The sequence below is a fragment of the Pocillopora verrucosa genome, chromosome 9, assembly GCF_036669915.1.
Source record: "Pocillopora verrucosa isolate sample1 chromosome 9, ASM3666991v2, whole genome shotgun sequence".
NCBI classification, from domain to species: Eukaryota; Metazoa; Cnidaria; class Anthozoa; order Scleractinia; family Pocilloporidae; genus Pocillopora; species Pocillopora verrucosa.
Genome location: NC_089320.1, coordinates 2124981 through 2140764, shown reverse-complemented (window position 1 = coordinate 2140764; position 15784 = coordinate 2124981). Strand labels below are relative to the sequence as shown.

Below are 15784 nucleotides of genomic sequence, written 5' to 3'. Positions count from 1 at the left end.
CTTCTTCTTCGCAGGCATCACAGATCTGATGCGCTTCATATGGCTTCTTCATATGGCAGGTCGGCAGGCTTCGTTTTTTTTACCGCGCTGTTTTTTATTTCTTTCGTGATTCGTGAAATTGCCAGTCAGCAGTGTCACGGAATATACTCCATTCATCAAATGATGCTTAAGGGCCATACCTATAAGACGTTCAAGACTACACCAGGTACACCGGATTGCAGAGACATTTGTCTCGCTGATGAAAGATGTCAAAGCTTTAATGTCGTCATGTTCATTGCAATCTGTGAGTTAAACAACCGGACTAAAGAGGCCAGACCAGAGGACTTTGTCAACGACGAGTACAGATATTACATGGCGAAAGGTCCAAAACGAGGTAATAGAACTTGCAAAAATAAAATAGCAGGGTGCTTACGTTTATGGATTTTGCATTACTAGCTACTGATTTTTCTAACTTTTATTCAGCCAAAGAGAAATATTTCCATTTCAGTTCCCCTGGGATCAATCCGTGAGCTGCCTGCTGAATCGTGCAAGGAAATCAAGGCGAGTGAAGGAGGACAAGCAGTTAACGGTAACTATTGGCTGGATTCTACAAGATCTGGGAACTCTATTTTAGCTCGTTGCGACATGAAGACAAAAGGTTAGAGAGTGAGAGAGTGCACCTCTTCGAAAAAATGAGGCCACAAATTAGCTCGACTTTTCTAGAATAACCTCGATCTATTCGAACAGAAGTGGAGTAGTAGAAGGAAGACGAAAAATTAAAAGTAAACACCAAAACAATACTGTTAAATGACGGCAAATTGATTGAATTTCAATAAAAAAAAATCGCAACATGCGCCAAGCTTTGTGTCCAAATTCAAAATAATTGATAAAATATGAGAGGGAGCCCTCTAAAGCCCATAAAGGTCGGACGCGAATATTTTATTTGACTTGTGGAATGAAACCGTGATAATAGATTGCGTTTGTCATGTTAGCCACTTGGGCGTGCAGTTGTCCCATAGGAGTTTGGAAATATTCAGCATTGAATCATAGCAATTCATTTTCACATAGCTTTTGTAGTAGAAAAATGGCTGGTCGGTTTCGTTCTCAAAATTTAAAGAGTAAAGAAGAAGGGACCAGTTTACTGTCGGAAGCCACTCCGAAAGCAATACAATACAAGGTAAAATTTCCGCACAGCCCCATACTTCATTATGCATTCAGTTTTGAATAGAGAAAACAATGACTAAAACAATACATTGCCATTGGGAAAACAGATTTGTTTTACAATAGTATGGGGCTGTGCGGAAATTTTACCCAATACAACACTAAATGGGATAGAAAAGTCTTCGAGGAATGGTAGCAGCGGCGGCAGAATACATGTACAATGTTAGGAGTTGGTAGAGTGGCCGATCTGAAATGCGAAGATGTTCAAGATCTGATCGTTCCACTAGAGCATATATGACCGAATACGCTAAACTTTTGGTTAGGCAAGTTCGTTTGTGCAGTGGCCAAGCAAAATGGAGAGCGTTATCTGTCCACTTGCGATCGCTTTATTTGTTAATTTGTGCGATTAACCGTCAGTTGACTGAGATGGAAGGAGAGGATGCATTAAACGTTCTCAATAAACCTGACAAGAGGCAAGTAAAGTGTTACGTGTTTTGAATGCATTGTGTAAACGGCGTCTCAGTGCAAAAAATTAAATTGGTTCCTAAATTGTATCATTTCATTAGAACAGGTTCGCGACGTTCCGTTCAGTTTAAGACGCAGAGATGAAGTGTGGAATTGTCTAGAAGTGTAAAATAGCCACCCATTTTTCTCTTAATGTAATTTTATTCTTCTTGTATCAAGCTAGTGATTGATTATTAAACTTTGCACAAATTTCCATGGCTTGTGTTTATTAAGGTTAAGCATAGAGGGGGAAAGGGGAGTAGGGTAGGGTAGGGTAGGGGAGGGTAGGGGAGTTAAAAATCTTTATGAAAATGAATCCTATTAATAATTCTACTAATACATAATTCATCAACCCCAGCCTCTCCCCGCTACCTTTTCAAGCCTTCCCGTGCTTCCATATAGTTGATTTATTTTGGGGTTTACAGAAGTAAACTTGTGACTCAAATACTGCCTATTGATTGGTCATAATTCTCATGAATTTTACAACGTTTGATAACATCTAGCTCCAGAGAGGCCGCTTAACATGCCACAAATAGAATGAAAATGACTAATGCTGACTAGGAAACAACGGTGTAACCGCATTTGGTTTGAAGTATCACCATCTGAATATGCCAAAGTTGTGTTCAGTAGAGAGAGCTCAACGGGGTTAACCGTTAATCATAAGACGGTAAAAATTTTTAGCCGTAAGACGAAAATATTGCAAAAAAGAAATAAAAAAAAAAGAAAGGAAAAATTTTTAGAATTACGATGAGTCAATATTTCAGAATCATATCCTGGTATGGTTTTGTTTTGTGGCTAATGTAGTTGCAAGGTTATCTACACCAAGATTGAAAACTATATCGAAAAAACATCGGCTCTGATAGACGGTGAAAGTGAGCGAGCAAAAGTGTTTTACAACGTTGCTGGAGGTTAATTTTAACCTTTTAATTTTAACTGAATTAAAATTTTGACATTTCCGATAAGCATAACGGAAAGAAATTAACGTTTGCCGGACAAAATTCTAACCATAAACCATGCAAGCCATCACCCATTAAGATCCACTCAATGTGGAAGTTGTTTTAAGATGCGTAATAACAGGAACTTTCGAAAAACAATTGTTTTCCAAAAGTTCTTATCATAAGAGAGCTGACACCAAGATATGAAGCTCTACCTTTGTCTGAAATTCCACTCTTGAATCATGAAAAATAAATGAGTTTTATTTAGGAAATTAAACAATATTCGGCTGCCTAATTTAGTAAAATGATTTTCTAAAATACTTGTAACCTGCACCTTGTTCCAAACATGTCAAAAATGTGTCAACTGTTGGCCTTAAAACAAATATCACAAAAAAAAAACAAAACAGAAAATAAAAATTTGGAGGTGTGCGATGTGTCAATGTTTCAAAATCGAAGACTTCTTGTCTTGTAGCAATGTAGTTGCAAGGTTATCTACACCAATAAGGAACACAAAGACATTTGGCCCAGTTCCTGCAGAGTCATATTTAGCGAACCGTTACAGTCTTCCTTTCGCGTGTGTGAAATGAGTTAACAGACAGCTGACTATTATTACTGATAACTACTAAGATTAAGATCCACTTAATGTGGCAGATGTTTTAAGATGTGCAATAACAGGAACTTTCGAGAAAAATTATTTTCCAAAAGTTCTTATTATAAGAGAACTTACACCAAGATATGAAGCTCGGACCTTTGTCTGAAATACCACTCTTAAATCATGAAAAATAAATGAGTGTTATTTAGGAGATTAAACAATATCCGGCTGTCTAACTAAGTGAGATGACTTTCTAAAATACTTTACCCTCAAGAACTCGCTTAACACACCAATGCAACATGGAACGACTAGATTACAAAGTAAGCTGCATCAGGTTCTATGTGGCTTCACCTCAAACACACCGAACCTCTATATTGTCTCAATTCCGACTGCACTCGCCTAATTTGCATATTTTAGCCTAACGTCTGTTTTCCAACGCTTCGCTATTATCGCTTCAATTGTTTTCCGAGAGTTCCCGCTTTGAAACACTGCGACCACGAACTGGCTCAACTTTTACTGGAATAAGTTCTTTCTAATCGAGCAAAAAAGAAGTTGCAAAGGGCGATGAGTAAAGAAAATAAAAAGTAAACATCAAAAATATACCGCAAATAGTAGTGCTCGGACCTTTGTCTGAAATACCACTCTTAAATCATGAAAAATAAATGAGTGTTATTTAGGAGATTAAACAATATTCGGCTGTGTAATTAAGTGAAATGACTTTCTAAAATACCTTATCCTCATGAACCCACTAAACACGCCAATGCAACAGGGAACGCCTAGATTACAAAGTAAGTTGGATCAGGTTCTATGTATCTTCATCTCAAACACACCGAACCTCTATATTGTCCCAATTCCGACTGCACTCGCCTAATTTGCATATTTTAGCCTAACCTCTGTTTTCCAACGCTTCGCTATTATCGCTTCAATTGTTTTCCGAGAGTTCCCTCTTTCAAATACTGCGACCACGAACTGGTTCGACTTTTACTGGAATAAGTTCTTTCTAATCGAGCAAAAGAAAAGTTGCAAAGGGCGATGAGTAAAGTTAGCAATAAAGTTGACACCAAAAATTACTGTCAAATAGTAGGAAATTGATGAAATTTCATTAGGAAAATATTATAATGTGTGCCAAGCTTTTAGTTGCAATTAAAACGACTTTCGATATCATCTAGCTCCCAAGAATCTGCTTTAAAGGTCACAAAAAATTTCTAAAAAATAATGCAGACTACGAATCTATCATGTAACCTGCACCTGGTTCCGAACATGTCAAAAATGGGTCAACTGTTGGCCTTAAAACAAATATCACAAAAAAAAAAAGAAACAAATGATTTCTTTGTAATCGAGCAAAAATTAGAGGAAATTGATGACATTTCATTTAGCAGAGTAATATTCCGCTAACCGTTACTGTCTTCCTTTCGCGTGTGTGGGATGATTTGACAGACAGCTGACTACTTCTAGGATCTTAAGTTTCTTAATTCATTGTGCGAGTGATGGCTCTCCTGAAAAGCATAATTTTTTTCATAACGAGCTGGGAAAGTAAAGCCAATTGAAAGATATAGGAAAAGAATTAAAATCGGAGAACACCGTTCTATTTCAGAATTTAACAGATATCTGAGCGAATACCTCGACACGAAGTTCGAGATAGAGTCATTTGACCCGAAACTCTATCGCCTTGTGGAAATTAGGAAGAAAACAAACAGGAAATTATTCTGAATTAATCCAACAACGACTCGATCTGGAATTAGCCTTGTCGCTTGCCTCTGAAGGTAAAAGCTGGTGAGTAAATGTGTTTTTGAAAAATGAATTAGTTAAATTTTTTTAAGAAATGGTTCAAATAAATTTTCAGCATTTCTGTCGACCGTAACATAAAGAACATTTTCGTTTGCCGAACAATCAGATGGCCAACATTTGAATCGTTAGCCACATCCTCAAAGATGTGAATACGAAGAATCTGGGCTGATTTGTTTCATTTCAGCCTACATTTTGTTTATTTGGCCGCACTACAAAGGTTCAAATTTGTTTCGATGTTTAAACACGATTCTTTAGGTGGATCGAAACGACAACACTTTGATGGTACCAAAAGATTCCAACCTATTTATTAGCGTGTTGCAATTAAATCCTTGATTTTAACCTTTCATGTTTGCAACTCAAAAACGAGTACGGTAACCATCATTATATCTAATTGTTTAAGAGCGTCTTAAAGTGAAGTGTTCCAAGGGTATATTAGATGTCTTGATCATCGCCAAGGGGTCTTAAGAGCTGTGCTTTAAAAAAACAAGCAAGAAGATTAAACAGCTTGGTTTTTATCCCTAAAAGCTTCATATTATTTTATTGTTATGTTTACCTCGTGTAGTTATCAATGAAAGAGTACACAGTTCATTCCATCGAGAAAAAAGATTAAAATGAGCTCTATTAGTCCTGGCACAGATAGTTTTCTCATCCTTCTCAGTGGTCGTTTGATGCACAAGTGCGAGAAATACACTGTTCATATTTATCTGAATCTGAACGGTATTCCATATGTTGGAAATCTTTTGATCAAAGTTTAAAACTGTATATCATATCATTCCATTGATATCACAAATAACCACCCCTTTAGGAAAAGACAGTGGCTAATTATATGCCATGCAGGGGCTTAAGCTTATTTTCAATATTTTTCTTGCTCATTAATTTTTTAGGACTTCATCAGCTTTCCCATACTCTCTCGGACTTGTCCAATAACCCGCCCTTTTACTTAATTCTTTTTCAATTAAAATGCTCACCATATTTTCGCAGGTGTCATAGATCTGTTATTCTTCATATGGCTGGTCGACAAGCTTCGTTTTTTACCGCGCTGTTTTTAATTTCTCTCATGTTCCGTGGCATTGCTTGTCAACAATGTCACGGAATAAACTCGATTTATCAAATGATGCTTAAAGGCCATACCTATAAGACGTTCAACACTGCACCAGGTACGCCCGAATGCAGAGACATTTGTCTCGCTGATGAAAGATGTCAAAGCTTTAATGTCGTCATATTCATTGCAATATGTGAGTTAAACAACCGAACTAAAGAGGCCAGACCAAAGGACTTTGTCAAGGACGAGTACAGATACTACATGGCGAAAGGTCCAAAACGAGGTAATAGAACTTGCAAAAATAAAATAGCAGGGTGCTTACGTTTATGGATTTTGCATTACTAGCTACTGATTTTTCTAACTTTTATTCAACCAAAGAGAAATATTTCCATTTCAGTTCCCCTGGGATCAATCCGTGAGCTGCCTGCTGAATCGTGCAAGGAAATCAAGGCGAGTGAGGGAGGACAAGCAGTTAATGGTAATTATTGGCTGGATTCTACAAGATCTGGGAACTCTATTTTAGCTCGTTGCGACATGAAGACAAAAGGTTGGTACAAGACATTTTCCATGGCTATTTGCCTCTGTGCTAATGAAAGGCCTTCTCTTAATCAGTTTTCTTTTTAACTAGTTGCAGACTTTTGTGTCAAGCACCAATGCCAAAACGATGCAAACTGCGTGAACCGTGAAACCAACTACTCGTGCGCGTGTAACTCATCTGGTTGGACAGGAATATATTGTGAAAAAGGTTTTTCTTTTGTTGAAAAAGTTTCTGCTAAAGTTCATGCTGAACAAATAAGATGAAGGAACGACATTAAATTAACGTATGCTTATCCATAGATATCAACGAATGTAAGGAAGGCCAGCATGGTTGTCATGTAAATGCCATTTGTAGCAACACTAATGGCTCTTACAACTGTACATGCAAATCGGGATTTATTGGCGACGGAAGAAACAGCTGCAAAGGTACGGTTGTTATCTGTTATTGTCTTTGTCATTTTCATTATCATCTCCATTAGAATCCTTTACGGCTCCCTTTCCCCTCGCAGATAGCTTAATTATGATGTACAAGAGAAATTGTTCACAACTTCTTGTGAGAAGTAAGTTACCGTTGATCAGGCGATCAGTGAAAGAGAAACGCATATATTTCTTTAGTTCATTTACGAGGGGAGAGTATACTTTGACGTGGGAAACAGCTAAAAATGTCGTTTCGGCAGGATTTTTGCACAGATGACCTCCGAGGGGATCAGCGATGATCTCCTCGTCATCACAAAGACCATCGCCAATTTAGAAGATTGGTAATTGCGCAGTCAAAAAAAAATCGCGAAAGCGATATATCACGAAAAGTTTTCGAGCTCGTAAAGCTCAACAATGAGTTTGAAAATTGCCTAAACCCAGCAAATGCTAATAAGTTCGTTATTTTAAATCACTACGAACTGAAATTTTTACACAGTGCCAATACTGGTTAACGATTTTTTCTCCATGGAATATGGTCATATTGTTCGCCCGTAACAAGGGCGAACTTCATGGAGCTACTTCTTTCTACAATAAGCTCCACAAGTTTCAATTTTTGAGATATCGGCAAAACAATTTCCTAAATCTGTGAGGTTAGGAAAGGTGTGGACGTACCACTCACCAATCGGAGATTTACTATTATGTTTGGTTGAAATGATTAGTAAGGACGTCGAAACGAGGGGAAAATTGCACTTTTTCTTTAAAAACTTGGAGTTGCTGACATATGGTATTTTTTGAAATTAATAAAGTCACGGCTTTTTTTTTCTTGTAATTCGAATGTTTGGTCAAAGAGCTTACTCTTTTCCATGATAAAGGATATGTCCACAGACATACAAATCGCCATAGATAATTCCAATGGCCAATTTTTGTGATAACGATACAGCATTGTCTTACATTTGAGAATTTATAAAATGAATGGACCTACAATTCACCAAAAGGTGATCATTGTGCTTGCCTCACAGCGTAAAGTTCGTAGACCATGTTTTTAAATCATTGCAGCTTGATCCACGCTCAAAGTCTATACTAATTAAATCATATTGTTCTTCATTGGGAAGCAAAAAAATAAATTCAGGAAAATATAAGCCTTACTGTTTGATTCATTTTACTCTCATCTAGAATGTAAGCCTGCTGGCGTGGCAGACAAAAATGCAATCTCCGATGCCAGAATGACAGCAAGCACATTCAATAAAGCAAGACATAATCCGAAGTATGGCCGACTTCATGAAAGGAGGGAGCATGGAGCATGGTGTCCTAAGGCCAAAAATAACAGAAAAGACTATCTTCAAGTTGATATGGGTACAGTGCTATCTGTTTGTGCTGTGGCTTCCCAAGGAGAAAGGATATACCCTTCATGGACCACTAGCTACAAACTGTACCTATCCACAGACGGTGTAACCTGGAACGCTTACGAGGAAACTAGCACTGCGAAGGTTTGATCGGCAACTGTTAATAATGATTATAGGACCGGGAAGAGTCCAATTCAGTGAATTACAAAATCGACTTAAAAAATTGCACCACTGCCAGCAAGACTGTGAACTGTTGCTATTCATGAGTATGGTTACTGACCGAACGGTGGGACAAAAAGTCCCGTGACCAATCTGCCAAAACCGTTTTCAAGCGGTAGAAACAAAATAGCCATCAGTAGACGCATTCATGAATAGCAGTTCACTATTTTTTACAGGAAAATGGGCCCAATAGTCTGCTGATAACTATCACGATTTCGAGATCTTTACCAATATATTAAGTGAAGCAAATTATAAATGATAAAGGAGTGACGTTAAAAGAGTAAAATAGCGCAGAGTTTTCGTTCCAGAGTTTTGGCAGCTCTCAAGCTTGTATTTCTTTCACAATAAAGCTTTTGGAATTATCTTAAGTTTTTTTACTGCGACAGTATTCAAGATAAAAAAGGTAACAGTTCTATCATAGATTAGTCATAAAGATGTCCCCGTCTAAAGTTACCTAGATACAACATAGATACAACATAAGTTTCTTGGCCAGCATTGACGAAAGTTAGATCGTCTTCCCCACCTCAACCTTTCCATAAAACATTTCCCTTAAGACTTACATCATGCGTTGTCGAACTACACTATTTTCTCGTTATGTTGCATGTATTTTTTCCCCTTCCAGGTTTTCTCAGGAAACTCAGACCAACACAGCGTCGTAAAGCATTTCTTCACTACTGACGTCATGGCCAGATACGTTCGGTTTTATCCCGTCACGTACCACAATTTTCCATGTTTGAGAGCTGAAATATTTGTGCGAAAATGATGGCAATTATGGATTCTTTCTTTTTTGAACAGTTTAAATGTAGATAAAAAATAACAAACAATGCGAACTGTCGATGCTCAAGCCAAGCCTGTCAATATTCAGTGTGAATTGTGAAATAACCTGATCACCAACAGAATATGCCGTTACATAGTTACATATAAAAGTTTCTTTTTCGACCACTTTTCAAAAATTTCAAACAGTGAGGAGTCCTTATTGCTTTGGTTTTTATCGAAGAAGTTTCTTTACTATTTTACTCTATATGTTTTATTTTTGCAAACTTCCAGAAGTTTATGTTCCAATGCCAAAGCTGACATCATGATAATCACAACGGGGTCTTAAGGCTGTTTTGTAATATAGAAACAAGAAGATTGAATAACTTTAGTTCAATATCCCGGGATAACAGGACTGAGTCAGCCTTAATAGCTTATTCTCCACTGTTATGTCTACCCAGCTGTAATCAATTTAGAACAAAACAAACAGTTTATTCACCCGAAAAGAAAAGCTTACAACAAGCTTATATATGGTGGCCCCTAAACCTATCTCCTCCTTTTCAGTTGAAGCATGATATAAAAATGCACGAAATGAGTTGGTCAGGGACCTGGATCTAGATTCCCCGTTCTAGCAACCTGTTCATCAAGTCAAACTCAACAGTGTCAGCCTTATCTCTTTACACCCTAAGTATGACCAGCATCTAATCACTCCTTACAGTTATACTGCTGAATCATCCATAATATCATGAGAATAAATTAAAGGAAATGATCACCAACCAAAGAACGCCAAGTTTGGAAAAGATATTAACTGTTTCCACAGATCCAACAAAGATGCACCCCTGTAAAGAAGAACGGTGGCTAATTATTTACCCAGAGTTTTATCGTGAAGTTTTTTCGGTTCCTCTAAACAACAATTTATCGTTAAAAAAAAAACGCCTAATTTGAAAAGATATTGACTGTTTCCACTTATCCAACAAAAATGCATCCCTGTAGATAAAAACGGTGGCTAATTATTTACCCAGAGGTTGTTCGTGATGTTATTTCAATTCCTCTAAACATCTAAACTGTTTCCACTGATCCAACAAGGATGCGCCCTTTTAAAGAAAAACTTTGGCTAATTATTTACTGGGAGTTTGTTCGTGATGTTATTTCATCCCCTCTAAACATCAATTCAGCTCCATTTAGCCGTAAAACAAAACAACTCCTAGTTTGAAACAATATTAACTGTTTCCTATAACATCCCGCTCATCCAACAAAGATGCACCCCTGTTAGGAAAGACAATGGCTAATTACCTGTTAAAATTGGTTGTTCGTGGTGTAGTACAATTAGCTCCAGTTGTCCGTACAACACAACAATGCCTAGTTTGAAAGAAGATGTGAGCTGTTTCTAATAATATCTGAATGATCCAACCAAGATGCACCCCTGTAAAAAAAAAAGAGGAGGTGGCTAATTATATAAAATATATTAACGTTTCCCAATAACATCGTGCTATTCAAACAACGATATACCCCTGAGAGGAAAGACAGTGGCTAATTATCTGTTACGTGGTTGTCCGTGGAATGATATAACTTCCTCCAAGAGAATATTACTCCCTCTTAACATCCTGTCAGTTTCAGTTGGCTGTTAACAACCTACTTTTGGCAATAATGCTTCACACCCTGAAAAAAGACTAAACGGAGTCAGTTAAAGACCCAACGTGTACTTTTAGCCAGGTAGGTGTATCTTCTTTCCATAGTTTGTTATAAAAATCACTTTTTTCAGATGAAAACTAAAAGTAGTATTTTATCCTCACTGAAATTTTAAATGATGAAATTGAATTGATCACGAAAGAGATGAATCCGAATCTATTATTTCATCAAGGGAAAGATTCGTATTTTTTTTTCCTTAAAATCTTCTACAAGCTGTCAAAAATTAATTTTTTTTACACAGTTCATCATCTTTTCCCGCAAACTGATCGCTAGCAAGAAAGACTACAAAAGGTTGAGGGCCGGATTTTAAAGCGAGAAAAAATTCTTTTTTCCTCGATTACCCAAAGAGGAATTTTCCCCAAAATGATATTAGACAGCTTTTTTCTTTCTTTTATTTTTTTTTGAAATTTTGATGCCGTAAGTCTGTCGTGGCTTAATATTGTGTGAGAGATTATTTATTGGAAGATTACTAGGTGCGTCTTCATTTAGATATTTGTTTGTTAACATTATTATCACTTGGACTTCACCAGCCTTGCCATCCTCCTTTTAGATTTTCAAATACTCCTCCCAGTTAAATCAAAAACTTTTTCCATGAAAACGCTCGCCTTCTTCTTCGCAGGTATCACAGATCTGATATGCATATGGCTGATTGGCAGGCTTCATTTTTTACCGCGCTGTTTTTCATTTCTCTCGTGTTCTGTGACATTGCCAGGCAGCAATGCCACGAAAAACACTCCATTTATCAAATGATGCATGAGGGCCAAACGTATAAGGGCCTGTTTACATGGAGGTGGGGGACCCCAGGTAGGTGAAGTAACCCGCCTGTCTATATAATTTCTTATTTTATTTTGATCACGTTTACATGATAGGTGGGGTCTGGTCTGCCAGGTAGGGTTACCCTGTCGGCCGGGGTGACAATTTGCCATGTAAACGTCTCAAGGTGGGGTAACCCGCCTACCTGGGGTCGCGTTCATGGCAAATTCGGCAAGACTTTTGCATGGATGACCTCTGAGGGGTTTAGCCATGATATCCTCGTTATCACAAAAGGTCATCTCTCCTTTGGAAGATTGGTTTTTGAGCGGTCACAAAAAAAATCTTGAAAGGTATATATCACAAAAAGTTTTCGAACTTTTATTTATTTTTTATTTCTTTTATAAAATGTATCGTTAATTGCGCGCATTCGTGCCGATGACGTAAGCTGTGTGCATTGTAACTCAACAGTGCACTCATGTGACGTAAGGCGCAAGCTTTATGGAAATTTATAACATGCTTGCCCTATATAAGTCCTATTGAGCCGCTATGAACAAAATCTTTATTTAGGCACACCCGTGCGTAAATAAGATGACGTGAGCGTTTTTTTTTACCTGAGTCCTCTACTGCAGCCGTAACTGTTCGTAAAAATAACAGTGTGGTGGTTGCCCAGGAAGAAACTGCAAGTTTCCTGCAGTCTATTTTCTCCAATTGCACCGTACACGGCAGCGTAAACATTATTTTGAACAATCAAAACCCTTGATAACTTCGGGTCTTTGACTTTTAAAACATTTTTTAGCGACACGAGTTCGTTTGGCTTTGATTTTCTCCATTTTCCCCGTAAATTTTGGGCTTTTCACTCACAGTTATCAGTTAACTGGATCAAATCTTTTCGCTAAAACCCAAGTATAAAATGTGGCGTGTTTTTGACCAGCCAATAGGGACGTTTAGTTACTTTTTTTTGTGTGTTGTGAGAATTTTTCACCCTATCACAATAAAAGGCTTCTTCGCGCACATCCTTGTTGTCGCTCTGCTACAAAAGAATTTGCTCATGCTTTTAGCTGTGCGTATATCGAATTATGGATGTACTTGGGAAGTTTGGAGAGCACTAAAAAAGCTAGAGTTGCTCTCGGCTGCGCCTTGAGCTACTCTCACGCATTTTACGTGCTCTCCAAACTTCCCGTGTGCATCCATAACTCGATATACGCACGCTAAGTATAAACAAATTCTTAAATAATGAACTCGTTCTGACCAATTACGGCGCACGCATTTCTCTGAACATTTTATAATGTTTCGTAAGGAATGGGCTATTGATGAACTGTTTCGATACAGAAACGTATTATCTTCTCAAAGGACTTGGCTTTGTCAATCAACACATAAACTACACAAGCTAAGCAATTCAGTAGGTTGTATTCCTGTCTCTGAGCCCCACTGTCGTAGCCAAACAAGATATTATGGCCATTACATCAAATTATGTTTATCTTCTATTAAGATCTTTCCCTGGAATAACTTTGTTGCATGAAGCACAATGCTAAAAATCCTACAAGCTAAATTTAAAAAAAAACGCAGTCGAATTAACCTTAGCATCTGACGTAATAGAAAAAGAAGATTTTAGATGAATAAAATACAAGAAAGGAAGTGTCTCTTTAATTTTTTTTATCCTAATGTCTCATTCCAAATAACGCTCGAGTATAGTACAACATACCTCTATCACATAAGTCAATACATAAAGGGACGCACTTTAAAAGAAGGAAGCAAGCAGAACAACAGCGAGAGTTACGAGGAAATTGATGTCACGTTTAGCCGTGACAGAGGCGCCGGTATACTTTAAAACATACCAAACAGTTGCTTTTGGTCAGCTTCCATCGTTCATGAGTTTTCGAGATCTTTCTTTCCCGGTGAGCGCCGGCTCAGCTCTGTCTGTTTTATGTTTGCTTCTTTACTCTGCTAGATTCATTCGAATCGAAACGAAGTTCAATAACTATGAACAAAGGTTGAAGACTGTAGATGAACGAGAGGGCACTCTTAGCCTCGACTGAAGAGGGTAACCACTGACTCTCAGTTAACTAAATACATGGTTATCCAGTTTGTTGCCTGTCATATTTCGTAAATGTCTTGTGTCACGTTTCTTTTCGTAGCAAATTCCTCGCTACTATCGCTTTAATTGTTTTGAGAGAGTGCACCTCTTCGAAAAAATGAGGCCACTAATTAGACCACTGGACTTTTCTACAATAACTTCGATCTATTCGAACAGAAGTGGAGTAGTAGAAGGAAGATTAAAATTAAAAGTAAACACCAAAACATTACTGTCAAATGACGGCAAAGTGATTGAATTTCAATAACAAAAAATCGTAACATGCGCCAAGCTTTGTGTCCAAATTAAAAATAATTGATGAAATATGAGAGGGAACCCTCTAAAGCCCATAAAGGTCGGACGCGAATATTTTATTTGACTTGTGGAATAAAACCGTGATAGTAGATTGCGTTTGTCATGTTAGCCACTTGGGCGTGCAGTTGTTTCATAGGAGTTTGGAAATATTCAGCATTGAATCATAGCAATTCATTTTCACATAGCTTTTGTAGAAGAAAAATGGCTGGTCGGTTTCGTTCTCAAAATTTAAAGAGTAAAGAAGAAGAGACCAGTCTACTGTCGGAAGCCCCTCCGAAAGCAATACAATACAACACTAAATGGGATAGAAAAGTCTTCGAGGAATGGTAGTAGCGGCGGCAGAATACATGTACAATGTTAGAAGTTGGTAGAGTGGCCGATCTGAAATGCGAAGATGTTCAAAATCTGATCGTTCCACTAGAGCATATGTGGCCAAATACGCTAAACTTTTGGTTAGGCAAGTTCGTTTCTGCAGTGGCCAAGCAAAATGGAGAGCGTTATCTGTCCACTTGCGATCGCTTTATTTGTTAATTTGTGCGATTAACCGTCAGTTGACTGAGATGGAAGGAGAGGATGCATTAAACGTTCTCAATAAACCTGACAAGAGGCAAGAGGCATTGTGTAAACGGCGTCTCAGTGCAAAAAATTAAATTGGTTCCTAAATTGTATCATTTCATTAGAACAGGTTCGCGACGTTCCGTTCAGTTTTAGACGCAGAGATGAAGTGTGGAATTGTCCAGAAGTGTAAAATAGCCACCCATTTTTCTCTTTATGTAATTTTATTTTTCTTGTATCAAGCTAGTGATTGATTATTAAACTTTGCACAAATTTCCATGGCTTGTGTTTATTAAGGTTAAGCATAGGACGAAATATCAAGAATTCGTAAACGGAAACGTGGAAGAAATATGTGAAACCGTTGCGGAAACACAACGGTTAACACGCGTTTCCGCTATCGGTTTGGTGAAGTTTACTCGTGTTTCCGTTGCTGCGGTCACAGCGGAACCGTACCACTTTTTTGCATGTTTCCGTCAGGTTTCAGTTGGCGGAAACAAACGTTTCCGCAAGTGTAACTTCATGTTAACATGTGCGGAAACACATGGTAACGTTGCGGAAACATTGATTTTTTATATTTCCGTCGACGTAATCAGACCTAAACGTTCACGGAAATACAAGGTTACGTTCCGGAAACACGTTTTTCTCTTGTTTCCGTTGAGGTAATTAGACAGAATGTCGACGGAAATACTAGGTTACTTTTCGGAAACGATTTTTGTCTTATTTCTGCTGACGAATTCAGACTTAGAGGGGACGGAAACACTAGATTTTGTTCCAGAAACACTTTTTTTTCTTGTTTCCTCTAGGGTAGGGGAGGGTAGTGGAGTTAAAAATCTTTATAAAAATGAATCCTATTAATAATTCTACTAATACATAATTCATCAACCCCAGCCTCTCCCCTCTACCTTTTCAAGCCTTCCCGTGCTTCCATACAGTTGATTTATTTTGGGGTTTACAGAAGTAAACTTGTGACTCAAATACTACCTATTGATTGGTCATAATTCTCATGAATTTTTTACAACGTTTGATAACATCTAGCTCCAGAGAGGCCGCTTAACATGCCACAAATAGAATGAAAATGACTAATGCTGACTACGAAACAACGGTGTAACCGCATTTGGTTTGAAGTATCAC

At 37.8% G+C, this 15784-nt stretch overlaps 1 protein-coding gene across 2 annotated transcripts; it reads left to right on the top strand.

The window, feature by feature from the left end:
• Positions 1-3901: 3901 nt before the first annotated feature.
• On the top strand, positions 3902-10002 carry LOC136283422 (EGF-like repeat and discoidin I-like domain-containing protein 3). 2 transcript variants are annotated; one of them, XM_066172274.1, is made up of 8 exons: positions 3902-3959; positions 4766-4944; positions 5941-6284; positions 6399-6548; positions 6630-6746; positions 6839-6964; positions 8129-8442; positions 9140-10002. In XM_066172274.1, exons 3-8 carry the CDS (start codon positions 5966-5968, stop codon positions 9278-9280), a joined length of 1167 nt encoding a protein of 388 aa, XP_066028371.1. In that variant the 5' UTR covers positions 3902-3959; positions 4766-4944; positions 5941-5965; the 3' UTR covers positions 9281-10002. The 2 variants fall into 2 exon arrangements, with proteins under 2 accessions (XP_066028371.1, XP_066028370.1); XM_066172273.1 differs by lacking the exon at positions 3902-3959 and having other exon boundaries at positions 4666-4944.
• The last annotated feature ends 5782 nt before the right edge of the window (positions 10003-15784 follow it).